Below are 21,924 nucleotides of genomic sequence, written 5' to 3' on the forward strand. Positions count from 1 at the left end.
ACTTTAACCTGCAGAGGACTATATATCAGCATGATTCTACATGTGTCAGCTCACAATCCTCAGAATGGCATGTGGGGTTAGCAGACTTGCAGTGCAGTACTGGTCACCGGAAGTGAAGTGTCTATAAATAGCATGGGAAATCCCAGTGTTTTCACAAGATAGGGGTATATTTAGAAATCATTATGGAGATTAGGCTTCACATCACATGAAGCAAAATGTACCTATCAAATGTACAGAAATGTTTTTCCTTTCAGAAACTGTTTAAATTTTTTAAATGAGATGACAACTTTTTTCACAGCACTATGAGGAACAGGGGTAATTTCTGCGTAGGACTATTTTTGCGTACGTTCCAAATGCTCATTGGTTGAATTGGTGGTCTGTAACCACAAGACCAATATTTACTTGAAAAAATCGCGATGGACCATCAAGTGTCCATTTTTTGTCTTAACAACTTTACTTCACCTGCATACAAATTTGACTGATGGACTGGTATACTATTTGATCAGATGTGCATAAAACACTGCTTCTACTTGAGTGATGCATTGGCAGTTGCATGATGTAACATTTTGGACCGGCATCCATGCCGGACTGGTCATGTATTTTGATGTAATGTACCCAAGTCTTAGGGGGTATAGATTTCCATTGGAGAAAACTATCCTCAATAAGGTTTCTTTTAACATATACCTTACTTTGTGTCCAACCATTTTGTTTTACATATTGTAGACCTAGGGTAATGGACACAACTCTTACAAATCATTGGAACGTTTGTAGTCAGCATTTTACACCAATCTCATGAAAGCAACATAGTAACTTGGACTGATTTCATTCCGTTTCAAATGAAAGCTTGAAAGTGAAATTGAATGTGATACAAACATATCACTGATTTCATGAGTTATGACCCTTACCTTAGGTCTACCTCCTTAAGAAACCTCTTTAAAATAGTATTTAGATCGCCAGCAATGTCACTTAATTACCGATAACATCTAAAATCCCTGCTGATGTACCTAATAAACAATTTAAAGTTTATTACATTTTTGTGTTTTTAGATAATCACACCTTTCCTCTCGGTATTTTAAACACATAACTTTAATTTCATTATTTTTTTTACCTTTGAATTAAAACAGAGTTCTTTCATGATTTCTTTGCCTTTGATATATGCAAAAAGTTTAATATATATATAGTTTTTTTTTTAATTCAATATTTAAATATTGCTGAGACAAAAACAAACAATTACAAGTACAATTTCATTCACAACTTGAGAAATTACATAAAAAAATTAACGTTAGCAGTATATGTCAACCATAGCTCATATACTAGTGGGATTGCATATTTTGATAGTGGGAGAAAGCCCATGTGCGTCACTCCCTGACCTTTATGTGGGAAAGTTTTTTCATGAAACAAGTGCCTGTGATATCAACCGCGTGTTTTCGGAGTTGGTGGAAATCCCTTTAATTTGAAGTTCCAAAACTAAAAATATGAACATGCGTTCAAAATATCCTGTGTTATTTTGCAGCTACTAGCAATTATTTTTTTATGACAAGGGGAGATAACTCTAAATCTCATGTGCGAGATTTCTGAAAAAAATGGCTGACAGGAGGCGAAGGCCTCATTCAGAAGCTGAAAGCGACGAAGAAAGTACAGAAACAAGTAGCAGTAGAAGTCCACGTAAAGCAAGACAGTCGGATTGTGTTAGTTCTTTTAAAATAACACCCTTGGGTTCGACTTTTCATTCAAAACATGCTTTCAACAGGTGTAATTCCCTCCAATCTCAGACCCGTTAACATCGGAGTTCTCAAAATACATGTAACTTACTAAGCTTTATCACACCGCTTCAAGATGTAATGAGTCACATAGTTGTAAACATTCATATCTATTGGCATTACTAATAATAAATGTAAATATATGAAATAATGGTGTTTGATTGTATGTTGTAAGTTACATTGATCATAAAGACTTCAACAAACTGGTTTGTACTAACTACAAGAGTGGCAAAGCCTCTCGACTGAAAACATAATTTAGGCATTTGAAGGGTTTTTCTTGTTTTTCTCCAGACTGGCAGAGTATAAAAATATTAATTAAATATATTCATTTGTCATCCATTTCTGCAAAAGAACACTTTGTTTATTATCAAAATCTGGTTCAAGGTCCTCCATGCTTCAATAGTTGACTTATCTTGCATGTTTGAGAGCTTGAGCAACATGAAACGGTAGTTGTTGGAAGCAATGCAAAAAGAAAACTTGCAACTTGGCGTACCTTGACAATTAGGTTTATCCATTAGTAAGACTGTTATGCCTTATGGGGAAAAAATGTGAAGAGATTTTTACCCTGAGTAGTTCTGAAAACCCAGAGAATATTTTTATCAACCCTGAATTCTTGGAGGAATTGGAACCTGGAGCATTAGCGTATAAATGCTGGTAGAAATGCCCCAGACATACTAAAGCCCCGTGCAGGTCCGGGAGTCAAAAGAATAGGCCTGCAGCAGTGCTAAGCTTGTCGTAAAAGGTGACCAAATACTGCTCAGAAACCTAGCAGGGGGGTAGGCGCTCTGCCTACAGAGCAACTGGGATGTATTCCCCAGGTGGTGGAATGGGGTACCCCTGGCATGTTAGGCTATAATACGGAAAACCTGACCGTAAACCAGAGTGGTGCGCCGTGTTAGGAAAGATGCCACGTTCTTCACACGTTAAAGAATCCTGCTGTGGTATTCGATAGGAGTAGGAACCTTTGTGCTCCGCCACAGGAGGCTAAATTGCCTGACCCTACCCATCCCTCCCTTTTATCTTGTGGCAATCAAAATTTGTTGACCCTTTCATCCTTGTGTCCCATCCCATTTTTCATTTCATGTTCATTTTATCATCCATTTCATGTTCATCGTCTGAATATAGCTAAAATATTGCTGCTCGAACGTTAAACCCCAACAAACAAGCAAACAAACAAGACGTACTAAATATAGTCACATGTACATGTAAGCTTGTCAGAATAGGCTATTGTAGGTCTGGCCAATGGTCAAATGTTCAACCACAAAGACTACTTGGTGTGTGTTACAGTATGAAGAATAGGGTACTCCTCACTTTTGGTTGTCATGATGAAAAGGACATTGACATTATACATGTACAATGTAATTGGTTAGTTGGTTAGAGAGTGTCTTATTTTGAAATTTTTGAATTTACTTTAATGATTGTCAAAACAATTTGATCCTGAACCTGTGATAAAGACCATTGATTTACTGCATTTGTAATGTAAGGAAACATTGCATGTCATCTTTCATGAGAGGAGATTCCATGGTTTAAGTTCAAATAAGGTCTTTTGCTACTTGTACAATATGTCCCATAAACAAAAAGAAAATCCCCTACTTCGAGATTTTTTTTAGAGGGATATCTCCCACTTAAGAATTTGAAGGTTAACATCTATGAATCCATACCTCTATACAGAGGTTTCATTTATTTTCATGGGTATCAGTTTTCGTGGTAAGAGAGTTCCTTGGATACTTAAATTAATGGTTTGCTTTTCAATAAAATCTTTTAAAAATTGACAAATTGTCAGCAATTACAGCATAATTATCACCAGAGCAAATCTATTTTTGCTCAAAATTTAAGATGAAAATTTTGAAAACATTCAGTTTTTATCATGTGGTTCACAAAAGACTTATAAAAGATGTTCTTTGCTCCCAGTACATTGGCAATTCCAATTACGAGTGAGTGGAAGTTACATACATGCATGTGTGGGCCATTGATTTGAAGCTTGGTAAAGTCTACAACCTTCCACATTTGAAAAGTAGATCTGAACACTATTTTTTGTGGCAGATGTCTGTATCACACAACATTTTTATGAGATTCAAGCCTTGAATTTCAAGGTTTCTTGTAATTGTTGTGCAAGAAAACACATATTGTCATATACTGTAAACAATGAAATTTTCATGACAGTTTTATTTTATTTTCGCTATTTTATGGTAAGACCTATAACATGAAAATGAAACTGTCATGAAAATTTTCTTCAAGAAACATACATTGTAACAATACAATATGAGGAATGTTAGCAAATTTAAAACTGCGCGAATGTCAGTTGATCACACAAACCATGAAATAATAGATGGGTAAAAATTTCACAGTTTACAGTATACTTCATTTCTTCATGGATGTGATTTTTTTCTCATTGCAAGGTATTAATGTTTTAAATTTTAAGTACATTCATACTTGATTTATCTGTGGAGAGTGGAGAAATTAGAATTTGTGTTGACAGTACTAAGTGTAAATTACTAAGAATCTTGCAAAATGTGATACATGGCTGGAAAGCCTACATATTTTTATTTTTGATATTTTGATTTTCAATGGTGATTATCTCCTAAGAGCAGGCAGATTTGAATGAATAATTACACATTTCATGATATTGACCCATGAAACAACTTAATTACAAAAATAAAAATAGCTAGCCTTTTTTGGGGTGTATCACATTTTTCAGATTTCTTGCATGATTCTTACAAAGACAGATACTTAAATGTTTGTTTCCCTGTACATGACCCTACCTCCTGGCTTTTGATAGGTAGATAGGGGAAATATTTATTTTATCAAAGTTCATCTGATTCTGTATAAACCATCATCATAGAAGTGAAAATATTGCTTTGAAATTTAAAAAAAAACATCTTGTCCATGTTGTCAGAGAATTGTAATAAAATTATTTGGATAGGACCAATTTTTATGGAAAGGTGTTGTAAGCGAAAAGAAAATTAATTTAAATTTTGGTCCAGTTCACATGTACATCTATACACATACATGTACATATATGAGGCTGACCAACGTGTAGCTCATTTTCCCTGTTTTAACGATTGTTATAAAAGGTAAGGGATCTTTATCTGGGTCAAGTAGAAAAGGAAGTTTTTCCAAAAATTAATCATAACTTTTTTTATATTTTGCAGGAAAGTGAAGGAGAAACAAAAGAAGCAGGTGAATTATTAAAAATAATGCTTCCATATCAGTGAAGGTTTTCTTCCATGGTTAAATTTTCATCTGTGGAGGACCCTGGATATTAACTTATAGTCATACTAACTGTATGCATGGATTTTTCTAACATTCAGCAGGGTCATTTAGAGGACAAAATTATATCAAAATCATGCAATATTCTTAAAATTTTGACTTTACCTCCCAAATTTTTACTTCCAAATGGCAAATTTGTCGATGATTTTTTTCCCATAATGCCTGAATAAGGCATTTCCCAAAATACCCAGATAAACTATTGGTATGGAATCATTTGTATTAGCTACAACTTCATATGATTTATTATATCGTTGAAAATGTCTAGTGGTTATCTTTTTTCTTCTGTTAACTGATTAATTATGTACTAGTTCGAACTAACATTGTATTAATACTCTTGGTAGTTGTAAAATGGGAGGAAAATTTCCATGTTTTAGAAAAAAATTAACAAGTTATGTAAATTTATTAAAAAATACTTCAACCAAGACTCGCATAAAAACTGATAATTACGTACCTGCCAACTGTCACTATTTGTGGGGGTGTTCCCCCGTACATGTAAGGACTCCACAATTTAAATATTCAAAGAGAAATATTAACCACATTTTACATTCCGAGATTCAAATAAGTGGTTCATTATAAAAAAAAATTCTTTTGTCATAAAAAGCAAGCAAAACAACACTTGTCATGAATTTGAAGTCCCCTGAAATAGTTTTCACGGTTGCTTTGGACCATTTCATACATAAAATCCAATGGACATTTTCAAAATTGTTGGCAGGTATGTAATTACATTTGAGGTATATATATTTCAGTGTTAATGAAATGTGCATGTAAATTTAATATCATATTTGATACTTAGATATTTATACTAATGGATAAGATCCAATATGAAATCAAAAACAGGAGGACTGCAGTTATGGCAGAATTCAAAAGACACGATCAATACAAATTTATTTGGTCCAAAAAATATTTTGGATTTGTATACTTAGTATGTAGGAAAAAATATCCATGTTGAATTTTTCTGACCTGTAAATCCCCCTTTTAAATGTAGAATTTCAAATCAAGTGGAGATTTTACTGTTTGTTTGTATATTTACCTCAAATTTTACCTAGTTACCATTTTTGGCCTTGTTAAATCAGCCTTTTACATCTGGTTGAAAGTTGAAAAACAATTTCCTCAAGTCTGAACATGTGACCATCATGATATATTCATGTAATTATTCTTTGCCATGAAAAATGAATTGTTTCACAGTGTAATTTTTTTTATTTAATTTATGCATTAAGAGTCCATGTCAACCACACTCAGAAAATACAAAATACGAATACAAAATATGAATAATTATTTATTGTTCCTACATGTAAATTATATTCAAACTTATTTCATCTTGTTTAAACATGCAGGGTTTTCCCTAAGAAGTGACTGGAGGCCAAATTGCATTGTTCAAGCACACTTTTGGCCTATATGCAACATTATTAAGTTTTGACCTGTTCATACATGTAGCTGTTTTTGGCCAGTTCCAGCAAAAATTAGGGAAAACTCTAAACATGTAAATTTTGTTTGTGTGTATGCTGTTGTTGATATTGATGTCAAAATACTTATAATTGTTCATGTATATTCATACCCTTTGAGTGCCCTTAATTTGATAATAAAATTTCTTCTGTATAGTTACTGCAGGGATGTAAATAGAAGTCATCAACCGGCAAAATTGGACGGCTACTTAAATAGCTCATCTTTTGACGGCTACTTTATATTCAAAAATGTGTTAACTCTTGCAAAATTTTCATCAATCTTACTGCTACTTTTTTCTTTTATTATGTACTACATGTACTTAAAATACTACTGACTTCCTTGTACTGTATTTTTATTTTCTTCCAGACATAGAGGTATCTGATTATGAGAGTGCAAATGAAGATAATGAAGAAGAGGTAACAATGTGCTTTTATTTATTTTAGATTTAAAAATATTAAGTACATGTTTGTGATCATATAATATGTTGGTGCAAAATCTGGTGGTTATCCTTAATGCTTGCTTTTAGCCTGAAAGGTCAAGTGTATCTAGTAGATCCTTCTATAATGGTAAAGCACAGATAAAATAATGTATGTATTCAGTTTTAAGGATGAAACTATTCATTGCAATATCACAATACTTTATGTCATGATTTTGATAAGGCCACAGTTATAAATATATATGTTTTCCTTCTCCCAACCCTGCATCACAGAATAGGATAGGTAGGTAGGCTTAAAGTTTTTTTCCGAAAGTACATGGAATATGATCCATGCAGAGAAAAAGAAAAATAGGAAAAAGATGATAAGAAAATAAAGACTTTTGGGTAGGTAGGGAGAGGGGAAATGAATCAAGTTCTAATTTTGGCCTAAAATGCCCGACACTACCCTATTTTCTATGCTTGTGACCCTCTGTCATGATTTCCAGCTGGAACACTTAAAAGCAATCAAACTTTTTTATGGCCAAGAATGATTTTAATGATGGAATCTAAAAACTAGAGACGTCCTTTTTTATTCAGGAGGAAGAGGAGGAATCTGAAGAAGAGGAAGAGGAGGAAGACGATGACGAAGAATATGAAGATGAAGATGTAATTGTTGAGGATTATGAGGAAGTTGGAGAGGAAAGGCAGAGTGGGGATGGAGAGGTAACTTAATTGATGTGGATAGTTAAAGTAAAAAAAATTAAGTGAGGCAAGTTTTGTGCCCTGCCAACCATTAAGCAACCATATAGGTTGACATATTTGTTTTCAATCTCTGCATTTACCGTCATTCCCTTTCTTTTTTGACACATTAATGATGAATTGGACAGTCACTGATCCAGTTAATCATGGGAATTGGTTCCAATTTTATCATTATTTGGATCATTATTTTGATTATGCATTATCGTTCATTAGTATAAATGGTTTTCAGGAGCAACCAGACAACCAGAAACTGGATGATGATGAAGACAGAAAAAATCCAGCGTTTATACCACGTCAGGGAGCCTTTTATGAGCATGACCTCAGACTAGGGGAGGAGTTGGAAGATGGTGACAAGTAGGTTTAAGAATTATCTTGCCTGTAATTTTGATTCCCGAAATCAAAAAGGTCTCCTCAATGTCGGCCATGGAAAATTGGGCATTCACAAACGGTGAAGAGGTAGTCTTAGGTTAAGGGACATAACTCAAACAAACATACATGATATTTTTTTCCCGCTTTTCAGCAGAATTCTGCTATTTCAAATCTGGATTATACCATTACAATTCTTTTTTTACTGTATGTTTACTTCCAATTTTGCCAATTTCCGCTTTTTTTTTTAGACCACATAAAATCATATCTGAACAAATTATTAGTATGTTTGTCTAAACCATTTTACATATTTACATATTTGAATAGGGTTTGTAAGGTGCGTGTCTGGATTCCATAGAATCTATATAACCTTGCTGCTAACCTTCAATCATTTGCTATATTTGAAAAGTAATAATTTTTAAATGTTCATGTTATCACTTTTGCAATTTTACTGTGAAACAGCTGTTTAATATACATGTAAGAATTTGACCTGAACTATAGAAAGTGTTTAAGCACTGCCTCCAATTTTGCTTTAGTTTTAAGTTTTTTTCCCAGTGAATTGGGTTAATGTGAAGTTTTGGATTATTAGTTTGTATTTAAGTAGCACTCCAGCTAAGGATCATGCAAAATGTGATTCATGGGTAAAAAGCCTACATATTTTTATTTTTGATATTTTGTTTGGAATGTCATAGTAAACTTAAATTTACATGTGGTTTTTCATGTAACCCGTGCTCTTAGGAGATAAAAATTGTATAGAATGCACTGTTGAATTCAAAATTAAGGGAGATAACTCTGTAAATGACACTCAAATACAATAGAATCTACTGGATTTTCAATGTTGATTATCTCCTAAGAGCAGGCAGATTTGAATGAACAATTACATATTTCATAATATAGACCCATAAAACAACTTAATTACAAAAATAAAAATATGTAGCCTTTTTTGGGGTGTATCACATTTTTTTCAGATTTTGCATGATTCTTACAAAGACAACTATTTAAATGAAAATGGTATGACTGTTCTGTTCATGTTCATTTAGGAGACCTAAGAAGAAATTGTGGCAGGATGAAGGAAAGTGGAATCATGATAAATATTCAGACTACATGCAGAGTCCTAAAACTAGAGAAGAACTTATTACAATGTATGGATATGATATACGACAGTCAGATAAACCACCAGAAGCTCCCCCTAGAAGAGGGGGTGGGGCACCAAGGTATGACCTACTTGTAAAAATTTTGATATTTTAAAGTCAAAATGGTGAGTAAATATAGAGCAGACCTGATTTTCTTCTTCTTCCAGACAGGATCATATCATACTGATTTCAACCAAAAAGCTCCCACAAATGTTACATTTTTATGTGAGAGATTTTTAATTTTTCATTGACTTTGTGGGATCTAACTGCCTATTGTTGGAAGGTTGACTGGTATGGTATCTTTTTGAAAAAAATTATCAACCTTTGCATGTTTCTTACCTGAACATAAAATTAAAATTTTGAATTCTTCATTTGAAAATGTCTTTGAATTAAACTACATGTAGTTCATAAAGAATTAAACTAACATACATGTATTATTCTTTAAAAGCAGTTTTTACCAAAACAGAGTTTTTTCTCTTCTTTAGTTGCTTGTACAACACACAAGAATTGTAAAAAATATGTGACCCTTAAGGAGATAGACCTAGGGTAAGGGACATACATTGTAACTCTTGAAATCAGTAATATGTTTGTATCATATTCTATTTAACCAAAGCCTATCAAGCTTTCATTTGAAACAGAATGAAATCAGTCAGTATTGCTTTGATGCTTATATGAGGTTAATGTAAAATGCTGAATACAAACTTTCCAATGATTTGTAAGAGTTGTGTCCCTTACCCTAGCTGTACGTCATTCAGCTCATGCACATTGTATTTTTTTGGAATAAAAACTCTGTATCAGTGGTGTTTACTTTTACCCATTCTTTGTAGTTTCTATTAATTCTTATTCCAAATTTTGTCCTATGGATTGTGAATCTTTCCATTCTACCTAATTTAAAATCAGTCTAAGTTCATGATTATATTAATTATTTTCATTAGATACTGTCAGAAATACAGATTGTAATCAAGTAACATAAACAGATCTGATCCTTGTTTTGGGTTTAAATGAATTTTTTATGCACATGTAAATTCAGATAAATGCATAAAGAAGCATGTTCTGCTATTCACAATCTCTTTTGTAGGAGACCAAGATATGGAGAAAAGTCCAACTTTGGTGAATTCTTGCCAAGTTCTAGAGATGATAGTTACTTGGTAGAGAGGAAAAATGACTACAACAGAAATCGAGATAGATATTTCCGTGGAAAATCAGAAGAGTACAGACGACAAGATGAAGAAAGGGGTCCTCCGCCTCAGCGCTCTTATGAGCAACAAGAATATGAAGGTGGAAAATATCAACCTGAAAAATTTGATGAATGGAATAGCAGATTTGAAGAGAATCAGTCATATCGAGGCAGAGGTCGAGGTGGGCGTGGCAGTTACAGGGGTCAAGATTCAAGTCGTGGATATGGAAGAAATAGAGACTCGAATAGAGGTTATGACAATAGAGACTCATATGACAGACCTCCCAGGAGAGATTATGAAAGTAGACCACCCAGATATGATCGTGGTTATCGGAATGATGATTTCCAAAGAGGAGGGAGATACAACAATAGGGGTTACCGACATGACCCTCCTAGAAGGGAATTCTCAAGAGGTTCAAGAGGTGGAAGATCAAGACCTGATAGAGGTAGAGGAGGTCCTCCAAGGAGGAATACTTATGAAGAAAGAAAAATTCCTCCACGATTCCTGAAAAAGAAAGAAGCAAGAATGCAACAACAAAACAGTTTTAACAATGTACAATATGTTGATCCAAATTATTACGAGGATTATGGGGACAATTATCAGGATATTCCTGCAGAGGAATTGGTGGGGCAGCATGTTGTGATCCAAACAGAGGTATTTACTCCTACCAGTGGCCAAGAGGAGGTAATTACTGAGGAAGTACTTATAATTTATTGGTGTCAGATATTGTGGTTTTACAAATTTTATTGTTTGTTGAAAATTTAAGCTTGAAGGCTTTAGTTTTCCATTGCATTCTGCAATTAAAAAAATACATTTTGTTTGGAATAAAATATTCTCTTTGATTAACTCTGAAAACCATGAAATTGGCACCTGTAAACAAATGTACTTGAACAGTAATGCATGCTTTTATAAAGTTTGATCAACAAATTGTTTGAAAATTTGACATTGAAATAACACATGGCACGCAATTTCAATTTTCGATACAGTTTTTTTTTAACGCCACAAAGTTTTCAATATTTGGCCAATCGGGAGACAGAATTGTGATCAGATGACTTGCTTTTCCATGGAAGAATTTCTTTATGGTCAAAGTGTTAAAAAATGAAACTATACCGACTGCGTCGGAAAAAAAGAATGTGGTTTGAGAAATGAATGTTTATTTACAGCTATGTGTAAAATTGATGCTGGTAAATTGATATTGCATAACAATTATATATTTGAATAGGATTTGTAAGTCTCGTTCTGGTTTCCTTTTCTTTACCGGAATTTCCGATGTAGAACATATTGAAAACTGAAGACCGGTCTGCTTTTAATTATTTACTTCCGGGTACTCAAATGCTGTATAACAATGCAAAATCATCTATTTTATGTTTTTTCTTAATACCTTTATCATGTAGAAATAGATATTTGGCATTTTTATCGATACTTTTCTCACAAAAGGATGTTTTGCCCTTAACACTGAACTCAATGCTCTCTAAATGACTTATCTCCATGCTTTTGAATGGAAGACTAGGACCCATTCTCGTGAAATCATGGGGTCACATGACGAGACTTACATACCCTATATGTGTTGTATGTGAATTCAAGTACCAGTCCACATAAAATTCAGACACTACCAATTGTAATGTGGTGAAGAAAAACCCATCAAACAAATGATGCTTTTTCAGTCTACATATGCTATACTTTCACACAGCAACAATCTATTCTGCATTCAGATCTGCACTTTTGAGAAAATCATACATTCATCTCCCACTGAAATCAACCAAATTACGCCAAATCAAGAACGATAACTCTTCCAAAGTGCAAATTTCATGTGCAATCTATACAATTTTTGTCTCAAAAGTGCAACATCCAAATGGAAAACGAGGACTGGTTATGTGATCAGTAACTGTTTCTTAACATGAAATAAGACTGAATTTGGTGGGTTTTTAACATGCATGAATCACCTTCTGTGTGATTTTTAGAAAGACTGCTACTTAAGTGGTTGATGACACAAAATGTGTAGCATATACATGTAAACGGTATGCAAAATCATTTAGACCCATGTTTTTTTTTTTTTTTCACAAAAATTTATCCATGTGCTTTGAAAGAAGTTTCAAACCAGGATTGGCATGTATAATTTATTTAAATGCTTGTTTTGGACATAAATCGTTAACTTTAGGACTTGTGGAAAGAATATTTAATTAAACATTACAAACATAAAATCAAGAGATTATGATCCATTTAGTGAAATGGAATTACGACTTTGATTTTGATTGAATGAAATGGCATTGTCTCCCTTTGGTGGATCCGGATAGAACTGGTTGTCTCCCTGTTCTGGATTTTTGAGCATTTCAATCTTTATATTAAAGGTACCTCAGGCTGAACATGCAGAGGAAAAACAGGAAGATAAGAGTGAGAATGTGATAGTACAGTCCAGTGCCGGAGAACGAAAGTCTTACTCTAAAGAAAGACGAGTGAGAACTGTTGGGAAGACAAGGGTTCAGGATTCAGCTCTTAATGCTGTTCAGGAGGGCATTGGACAGATGCAGTTAGAAACAGATGGACAGACAGATGATGTTAAACCATCAGGAAATAAAGAGAGAGGTAAGTAAACCTCTAGGACAGTGAATACATGTAGCTGGAGAACTATTTTTGAGGTGGGGGTCCCTTTAGAAAAAACGATCCATTGCTTGATTCATGAATATATGTTAAAAGAATTAGGGGAACTATTGTCCAATTCCTGCTTTAAACCAAATCCTCTGTAGATTTGTTTCAATACATTGGAAGAACCATTGATACTTGGTTATAAAAGGATTTTGTGTTACTGATAATATTCAACAGACAAAATATGTCTTAAGGAGGTAGACCTAGGGTAAGGGACACTACTCTTAGAAATCAATGGAACGTTTGTATTCACCATTTTACATAAATTGAATGTAAGCATCAAAGTAACTTCGACTGATTTCATTCTGTTCCAAAGGAAAGCTTGAAAGAAATTGAATACGATACAAACATATCACTGCTTTCAAGTGTTATGTCCCTTACCTTGAGTCTACCTCCTTAATATATAAAGTCATAGTTATATGCATACAAAATCAAACTCAGTCTCAGGTGTAATGGAAGTAGAGAAAAATAATTATAGGTCAAGGCAGATGGAATGACAGTTAATAAGTCAGAATGTGTGCTCTTTACATACACAAGTATGTTATTTATATAGGAGAACATAAATCCAAGGGATCACATGGGCATGATGGAGGGAGAACAAAGCGGTACTCTTCTCAGAGGCAGAGAAATCCAGAACAAGGAGACAACCAGCAGTTCTATCAGGATCCACCAAAGGGTAAGGGAGACAAATAACCATTATATCAGGATTCACCAAAAAGTTGTTCTTGTTCTGACTTTGTGCCTGTCTATCATATTTTTTTATGTGACTGCATAAAAATTGTTGCCATCCGAAGACATTTTGTGTCTAGATTTTATCTAAAATATAAGTTTATAGATCTTTATTACATGTACCTTAAGTTGCTGTATTATATAAGGAAGGCATGGTTTGATTTTAAGGAGGAAGACTAGGACCATTTAAGAATTGTGGGCCAAATTGGGCCAGGCATATTCATTTGCATTATGACCTCACAATAACTTGACTATAGATTAATGAGTTTGCTTCACTATGTGCCATACAATAAAAGGAAGGCAGTAATTGGGGATTGTGACTTTTCCTGTGTCAAATATTTTATTCCAATTAAAATTCAGAGCTGCATCAAGCCTGAATGGTGTGTCCACTCTTGCTTTAATTGTACATTCCAAGGTTAGACCTGTGCAACTGTATTAAGCTTAGTCCTGTGAAGCATTTTATTGCACATTTTCAGCACAGGTTCAGTTATAAAAATCTCATGCAGAAAGTGATAAGCCAGATTTTTTGTCAACATACTTTAAATTGTAAATGCATCCAGTATGACCCATTACACATTTGAGAACCAATTAAAGAAATGGAAGTGATAGCTAAAATTTACTGGATTAAAAGTGATCTGTAGTGAAAGTAAAATGACATTCAGAATTCAGGACTAGACCTATGATTTCCAGTCATTTCTGGTCTGAGCTATTCCCAGTTTAGAAAAAGTGACACTTCTCAGATACAATTGAAATAAACATCAAATAGAGCAGTGTATTCAGGTTAAACGGATGTTATGGATTTGATTGAGTTAAATCGTATTGTTTCTGAATAGTGAATGAAACAAGACAAAGAGATGTCAATTTCAGTTTTAATTATCATTACTGACAAAGATGCCAAATTATGGACAACTCGATTTTTTTCCTGAATGTATCAAATTGGGGTTGGCATTCATGATACAGTAAGATTCAAACTTTTAATTTGGATAGCTTACATTTTCCTCTGGAACATGAAAAATAGTGTTTTGCTCATTCTATTTCTAATGTCTGATTCTAGGTCATGTTAGTACCAAATTGTTTGTTTTACGTGAAATGACTAGTTTCATTTTGTGAAATTACAGGTTACCCCAAACAAGAAGTATCAGGACCACAGTTTCAGCAGCCAATTATCAGACCTGGCATGAACTTTCCTATCCCAGGTTTGTTGTCAGACTTAAATATTGTTTTTCATAAGCTGTTTTTTCCTTGATCCAGTAGATCTTCAATGAAATTCACTTAGTGTCGGTCTCCATAAGAATCAGGCAGTTGGTGAAACATGGTATGAAAAAAAAATACGATTTTGGAAGTTTAATTTGTCTACTTGCACCATCAAAGTCAAGGAAAAAAGACTTAAAAGGAAAAAAGATATTCCATACCATTTTATTATATTGAATTATAATTTCATTTCCATGAAAATTAACTTTGTCAAACACCTCATTTTCCTAACATTCTGTTGAAAAATATGTGAGCAAATCCAGTGAAGCAGACATTAAATAATGTTCTTTTTAGAGAGCATCCTTAAGTGAAATTGTATTGTCAGATTGATGGGGTTTTTATATGCATGTTTCTGATTTTGCATTTAATTTTTAAAGAAGTAATTTGCTTGTAATTAAAAAAGTCTTAGCTTTCTAGGGAGACAATTTCAAAGAAACTTGTACATGTATATATATATACATGTATATGGTTTAATTTATTACAGCGTCACAAGACAACTGTTACATTATAATTACAGTAAACATATACACATGTGCAATCACTTAACAATGGATATACAGCCATTATCATGAATTTTTAGACTCTAGCTATCAAATATTCCAAAAAAGTGCTACTAAAACATTTATAAAGCAAATTTAATGTTTGTCAACCATAATATTCAAAATCTTCACAAAGGAAGAATTTTTTTATTGTTTTTTTTTGTGTGTGTGTTTTTTTGCAGTGTCAACCACAGCTCTACCGAATGGGCCTCCTCAGAGATTGTTTAGACCCCCTCCAGTCCCTGGAGGGGCCCCTGGCCCAGTACCTATTATACCTCCCCAGTTTATCAACACTGGTGTGATTTATGGAGCTCCACCCGCCCCGGGGCCATTCCCTGTAGCACCAATACAAGGATTTCCTTCACCGCCACCTGTATCGCAGGCTCCTCCTCAAATTCCTCCAGTGTCATCTCCTGTAAGTATCTGTTTCCAGGGAATGCATTAAGAATACTGTGAAAGTATTATTGTTCATGAGGTACCAATATTTTGTGGTTTTCATGGGTAGATTAAACCACGAAAAGGACATTTTCTTGATGCATATACTGAAAACTTCAAAACCACAAATTTATGTTTTTTTCCTTAAATCCACGTAAATTGGTATCCACGAATTAAAGTACTTTTGCAGCAATGGTTACTTTAAATATTGATACTGACAATGTCATGTTGAATATGTCAACAAGTGCATGAGCCTTATTTTGGTTGATTGATTGTTGGTGTTTAACACCCAAGCAGCAATATTTCAGCTATATCCAGGCAATGAACATGAAATGATGATGAAATGAAAAATGGGATGGGACACAAGGATAATAGGGTCGACAAATTTTGATTGCCACTGGAAATAGGGAGAGGTGGGTTAGGTTGGGCAATTTAGCCTCTTGTGGCAGAGCACAAAGGTTCTTATTCTGATAGAATACCACAGAAAGGTTCTTTAATGTGCGAGGAATATGGCATCTTCCCAAAAACATTGCACCACTATGGTTAGCAGTCAGGTTTTCTGTATTATGGCCTGAGGATTTCGGCACGTAATATGCCAGGGGTACCCCATTCCACCACCTGGGGCACACAACCCTGTTGCTCTATGGGCAGAGGGCACTAGCTCGTGGCCAGGGTTTTGAGTGCCATTTAGTCGCCTTTTACAACAAGCTTAGAGCGCTTTAGTTTGAGATATACCACATGAAGTAGTCAGTATCAAAATCAGAATAAGTATTATTTTTTATATTGATAATCCAATTATTGCATTTTTAATCACTTTAGTGTATTTTTAGATTTTGTACTATTTTTGTTGTGAAAAAAAATAATATTGAGGGCTACATACTGCATTACTCCATTTTTATTCATGATCTCAAAAGAAGATCTGAAGACATCACAATTACTTTATGCCAAGTTTTCCTGCCACTTTTTCTTTCACAATTTTTTCAATTAATATACTTTTGACAGCTTTTAAGTAGCTCTCCAGATAAGAATCATGCAAAATGTAATCGCTGCATGGAAAGCTTAAGTGTTTTCATTTTTATATTTTGTTTAACATTTTATAGTAAATAGAAATTAACATGTAGATTTTTCGTATAGCTCATTTTCTTAAGAGATATAAATTATAGAGAACATACTTTAGAATTCAAAATTAAGGGAGATAACTCTGTATATGACACTTAAAAGCAATAGGATATTCAATGTGGATTATCTCCAAACAGCAGACAGATTGGAATGAATAATCAGACATTTCATATAGACCTATGAAGCAAAAATAAAAATGTGTAGCCTTTTTTGGGTACATCACACATTACAGAATTTGCATGATCCTTACCAAGACTACTATTTAAATCTCATTTGTTGAAGTATAGTCTTCCTCAATGAAAATGTTTGCAATATTTTTATTTACTTTATATATCCTCTTGTGAAAATTTCTTATTTTGCACAAAATGTCCAGCATGAGGGAATCTAGGCATATGAGCATACTCACTAAGGTTCTTTCTAAAGAATCTGTAAATATCAGTCTAGAAAAACTGCCTTGATTGTCTCAGGGTAATGTGCTTGCCTCAGGTGGGGGAGGTCGTGATTTTGATCCCCGTTCAAATATACCAAAGACTTTAAAATTTGTGGTCACTGCATCTCCTAAAAGCATGTATTATTTGTGGAGAAAGAATACAACTGGTTGGCTCCGAGTAAGAATAATGTTATCACGTGAGGTGACATGCTAGTAAAAGATCACACTAAAGATCCAGCTTAGCATGTTGGACTACAAAGTAGGGTGTGTTTGATTGGTCAATCACTCTTGTCCTGAAATACAAGTAATATCTACTGTAGGAATTAAAACCATAATCAATCAATTAATCAGTCAATCTAGAAAAGTTAAACTTATTTCCATGAGTACAGTTGTCAGTCATTTTGCTTATTTTTCCTTGATGTCTCCATAAGCTTTAAGTTGGTCAGGCTTCAATTTCACTAAAAGATGTAAATGTATAATTGATCCTAAGTTATGACATCACAAAGTTATTATTTATTGTGACATCATTCCATACGATCAACATCACTTTTACGACTTTTTGTGAAATTGTCACCTAATGAAATCACATCTGTTAACTGTTTTATTTGTTTAAGAAGGAAGTGTATAGGCATGGTACTACCTATTATGCTCCCGAACTCCAGTATCCACAGATGAAGAAACGATCACCGGTTAAACGAACAAAATCTGCCATACCTATAGTCAATCCACAGGTAAGGTCACCTGCAAAACAAAGTCTGCCATACCTCTAGTCAATCCACAGGTAAGGTCACCTGCAAAACATAGTCTGCCATACCTATAGTCAATGAACTGGTAAGGTCACCTACAAAACATTGTCTGCCATACCTATAGTCAATCAGCTGGTAAGGTCACCTGCTAAACAAAGTCAACCATACCTATAGTCAATCAACAGGTAAGGTCACCTGCAAAACAAAGTCTGCCATACCTCTAGTCAATCTACAGGTAAGGTCACCTGCAAAACAAAGTCCGCCATACCTATAGTCAATGAACTGGTAAGTTCACCTACAAGACATTGTCTGCCATACCTATAGTCAATCAACAGGTAAGGTCACCTGCAAAACATAGTCAGCCATTCCTATAGTCAATCAACAGGTAATGTCACCTGCAAAACATAGTCAGCCATACCTATAGTCAATCAACAGGTGAGGTCACCTGCAAAACATAATCAGCCATACCTATAGTCAATCCACAGGTAAGGTTACCTGCAAAACATTGTCCTCAATACATATAGTACCGTTCAGGAGAAGTAAATCCACAGTCCTAATGGAGTCATGTTTTTGATGTGCCAAGATTGAAATGAGTTGTCCTGTATTGGTCATGTGACCAAAAAGCGGTCACAGAAATTTCTGTTGTAATACAAGGTCAAGGTCACATTACATGCAGAATTGTTTTCAATTTCAAGCTACACCAAGTGTTTACATCTCTACCATAATGCAGACTTTGCTGGCTTATTAATTTTTTTAGACAGAACAACAATTTAAATACCTTGTGTCAAAACCAATTTCAACTTCTTTACATGGTCTGTATAATGGCTGTACAATCTCATTAACTTATCATTACCAGCATGTGATTGTTTGGTGTCTGTAGTCCAGGTCAATCAAAGCATCTTAAAGTTAGCCATCAGAAGAAAAAATATGAGTTGAAATGTTACAAGTCCAGAGGGACACCAAAAACTTATAAATTGGTGGTTACTGTGTCATAGAGTGACAATATTGGCTTAGATGCAGAGTAGTGTAAACATATTAATTTTCGTGGATTCTGTTAGGTGAATACATTCACGGGTATCAATTTTCGCAGTGTCAAAATATGGTTAACGTTATAAAGTGTATGAAATCAATTTCACTGGTACTATTTTTCAAGATTTTCTGCCCAACATGATACAAACACATTAACTTTTGCTGTGGTTATGGTGAAGAGAAAAGTGTGAAATTGATATTCATCATTTAAAAACCATGAAAATTTATATCTGCAGATATGTTCAACTGACATAATCTGCCAAAATTAGCTACCACAAAAATCAATACACTTACATGTACAGTGCATGTTGCCTAAGTCTATAATTGTTTGTAATTAAGACCCTTTGTACCTTAATTTTGTTTTGCTTAAGGAGGTACCAGTAGGCAGTGATGGAGAGAGAAGCCGTGGTGATGATACGGAACCAGTAGATGACAGAGATGCCAAACTCCAAGAGTCTATTGATAGAGAATATGGTGTTGAAGATACTAATGATGAGTATTCACAGAGTGAGCTTCCCTTGGAGCCCATGTCTGATAAATTTGAAACAGAAAAAACAATTGAAAATGAACAAACGTTTGAAAATGAGGAAGAAGACCTTGATTCAATATCTTCAAGGTTATCTACCAAAATGAGCAATTATACTATAGCTTTTAGTACAGAACAGGAAGTGGTAGAAAAGGGAGATAATTCTGGTGATACAAGTCATGGAAAAAGCTCTTCAGAAGTTGAAGTAAAGGGAAGTGCAAGTCCTGAAAAGATTTCTTCTGTACAAGAAAATGTGGAAAGTGGAATCCCAGATAAGAGCTCTTCGGTGCCAGAAGTTAAGGAAAGTGTTAATTCAGCAGAGAGCTCTTCTGTGTCAGAAGATAAAAACAGTACACCCGAAAAAAATTCTTCAGACGAAAAAGTGACATAGTCTTTCAAACATTTGTTAGATATCAGCTATTTGCAATTTTATATGATATGGAATTAAGCATTAATCCAGATTAAAATCTCCAAGACCACCAAGGGTTATGTTTGGTAGTCATTGGACTTAGTGGTGTTTTCAGTTAATGTATTTTTGTTATTGTATGGTGAATGTTATTGATGGATGATTGTGAAAATAAGGCATTCATGAAAAAAAATTCTAGAATCACATCCAACAGTTTTCAATATTAGGAGAGGGTGGGCGAATTTTATTTATTTTTTTTTATCAATTTAAGTGACAAATGCTGTCAATTTTGAAAGAAATTGACCTAAAATGGGAAAAAAAAATTTTTATTTTTGGGGAATGTGAATTTGGGATATATATTTTTTTTTTTTTTAGCCTTATGCATAGAGTCTTAATGTTATACACTAAATGTACTGGTGTAATGGTTCATCCTAAAATTCTAAGTTTTTTTTATGCAAAAACATTGATTGATATTAAAATTGATAATATTCATGACTCATGAAAGCATCTTCGATGGTCAAGTGTCTTTCCTCAGCATTGATACTTCAAGTTAATATTAGGCAGGACAAACCGGAAATGATCCCAATTTATCATAAGTATTGGAGGTACGTGGTCTGATCAAATTTTGGTCAGAAGTTTTAAAATGTTTTGTAATGTCAAGAAATCTTCTGAATTGAAGTAAATTCACTTATTAGAAACCCCTTTTCTGCCATATTACTGAAATATTTTGGGCTTATAGTCTTGGAATATCAGCAGTTCTTTTTTTTTTTAAGAAACTGTAAATGTAAAATTAATCAAGAGTTATGAGGTTATAATAGATCAAAGTATTGTGACATCATAACTTGTGGTAAAGTTTCATTTACAATTTTCTGTGAAATCGACCACTGATCCTTAATTTCATTTTGCAATTTAACAACTTCTCTACCAAATTCTGTTGTACAATTTGCAGGGCCTAATCTAGAGGGAGAAATGGGCAAAAAATTCTCCCTGTTTGTGTTGACTTCTCCCTTTTGTCTTTGAGAGGGAGAAGTTTTTGTAATAGATTACTTGAACAAAAATGTCAATATTGTTATTTTTTAAACAGAATTTACAAAAACCTCTCCTTGTCATTGATGTCTAGGTTAAGCCCTGAATTTGTAAATTAAATATCAAATAAAAATATTAAGTGCGAATGTAAAGCACATAAACTTGCATAATTTAGATTTCATATGTTTTAAAGACAATGACAATGCACTGCTTTGACATACAGAACTATATATGTATGAGGCTAAGGCCAAGAAAAAAATAACTGTTTCTTCTCTTAAGACTAGGGTGGGTAGGTAGGCCGAACTTTTTTCTTTTTTTCAGAAGTTTCCTTACTGATTTATTTTGGGGACATATGCAGTATAAAGCAAGACTTGTAAAAATACCTGGTGACTGGTGGAGATGTTCTAGAGTACCTCTTAATTTGTTAACAGTTTTATAAATATACTTAGTAGTACAAAATTTTGACAAAAATGAACAGATAGTAGCCTGGAGCCCCTGACCCCCTTTTTCAGAATCAGAACCCCCATTTATAAATTTCTGGATTCTATTTATAGTGACCAAGTGTCAACATCTGGTGTTGTTCCATTTACACAGGTTTTACACAACAAAAAAAACTTTTATGCAGTTCTGACTTGTTTTATGATCATACATATTTTAGTGCAGGTTCATGAAACAAATTTAAGTAGATGATTATAACATAATTATTTCATGCAATAATCCA

General features: G+C 33.9%; 1 protein-coding gene across 4 annotated transcripts; it reads left to right on the forward strand.

The window, feature by feature from the left end:
- The first annotated feature begins 1,538 nt into the window (after positions 1-1,538).
- Positions 1,539-20,254, forward strand: LOC148599760 (uncharacterized). 4 transcript variants are annotated; one of them, XM_088557372.1, is made up of 13 exons: positions 1,539-1,688; positions 4,913-4,940; positions 6,840-6,889; positions 7,486-7,611; positions 7,877-8,001; positions 9,054-9,227; positions 10,225-10,978; positions 12,673-12,907; positions 13,521-13,643; positions 14,815-14,892; positions 15,669-15,901; positions 18,088-18,201; positions 19,617-20,254. In XM_088557372.1, exons 1-13 carry the CDS (start codon positions 1,584-1,586, stop codon positions 20,160-20,162), a joined length of 2,691 nt encoding a protein of 896 aa, XP_088413498.1. In that variant the 5' UTR covers positions 1,539-1,583; the 3' UTR covers positions 20,163-20,254. The 4 variants fall into 4 exon arrangements, with proteins under 4 accessions (XP_088413498.1, XP_088413494.1, XP_088413495.1 ...); XM_088557368.1 differs by having other exon boundaries at positions 1,567-1,688; positions 10,225-11,008; positions 18,085-18,201; XM_088557369.1 differs by having other exon boundaries at positions 1,567-1,688; positions 10,225-11,008.
- The last annotated feature ends 1,670 nt before the right edge of the window (positions 20,255-21,924 follow it).

The sequence above is a fragment of the Perna viridis genome, chromosome 13 (assembly GCF_037379345.1).
Source record: "Perna viridis isolate PV_CMFRI_1.1 ecotype Kerala chromosome 13, ASM3737934v1, whole genome shotgun sequence".
NCBI classification, from domain to species: Eukaryota; Metazoa; Mollusca; class Bivalvia; order Mytilida; family Mytilidae; genus Perna; species Perna viridis.

Coding starts and splice junctions, on each gene's coding strand:
- LOC148599760 (XM_088557368.1), top strand. CDS start 1,584: ATGGCTGACAGGAGGCGAAGGCCTCATTCAGAAGCTGAAAGCGACGAA. Junction 12,908..13,520: donor ATCAGGAAATAAAGAGAGAG/GTAAGTAAACCT, acceptor TTATTTATATAG/GAGAACATAAATCCAAGGGA. Junction 18,202..19,616: donor TACCTATAGTCAATCCACAG/GTAAGGTCACCT, acceptor GTTTTGCTTAAG/GAGGTACCAGTAGGCAGTGA.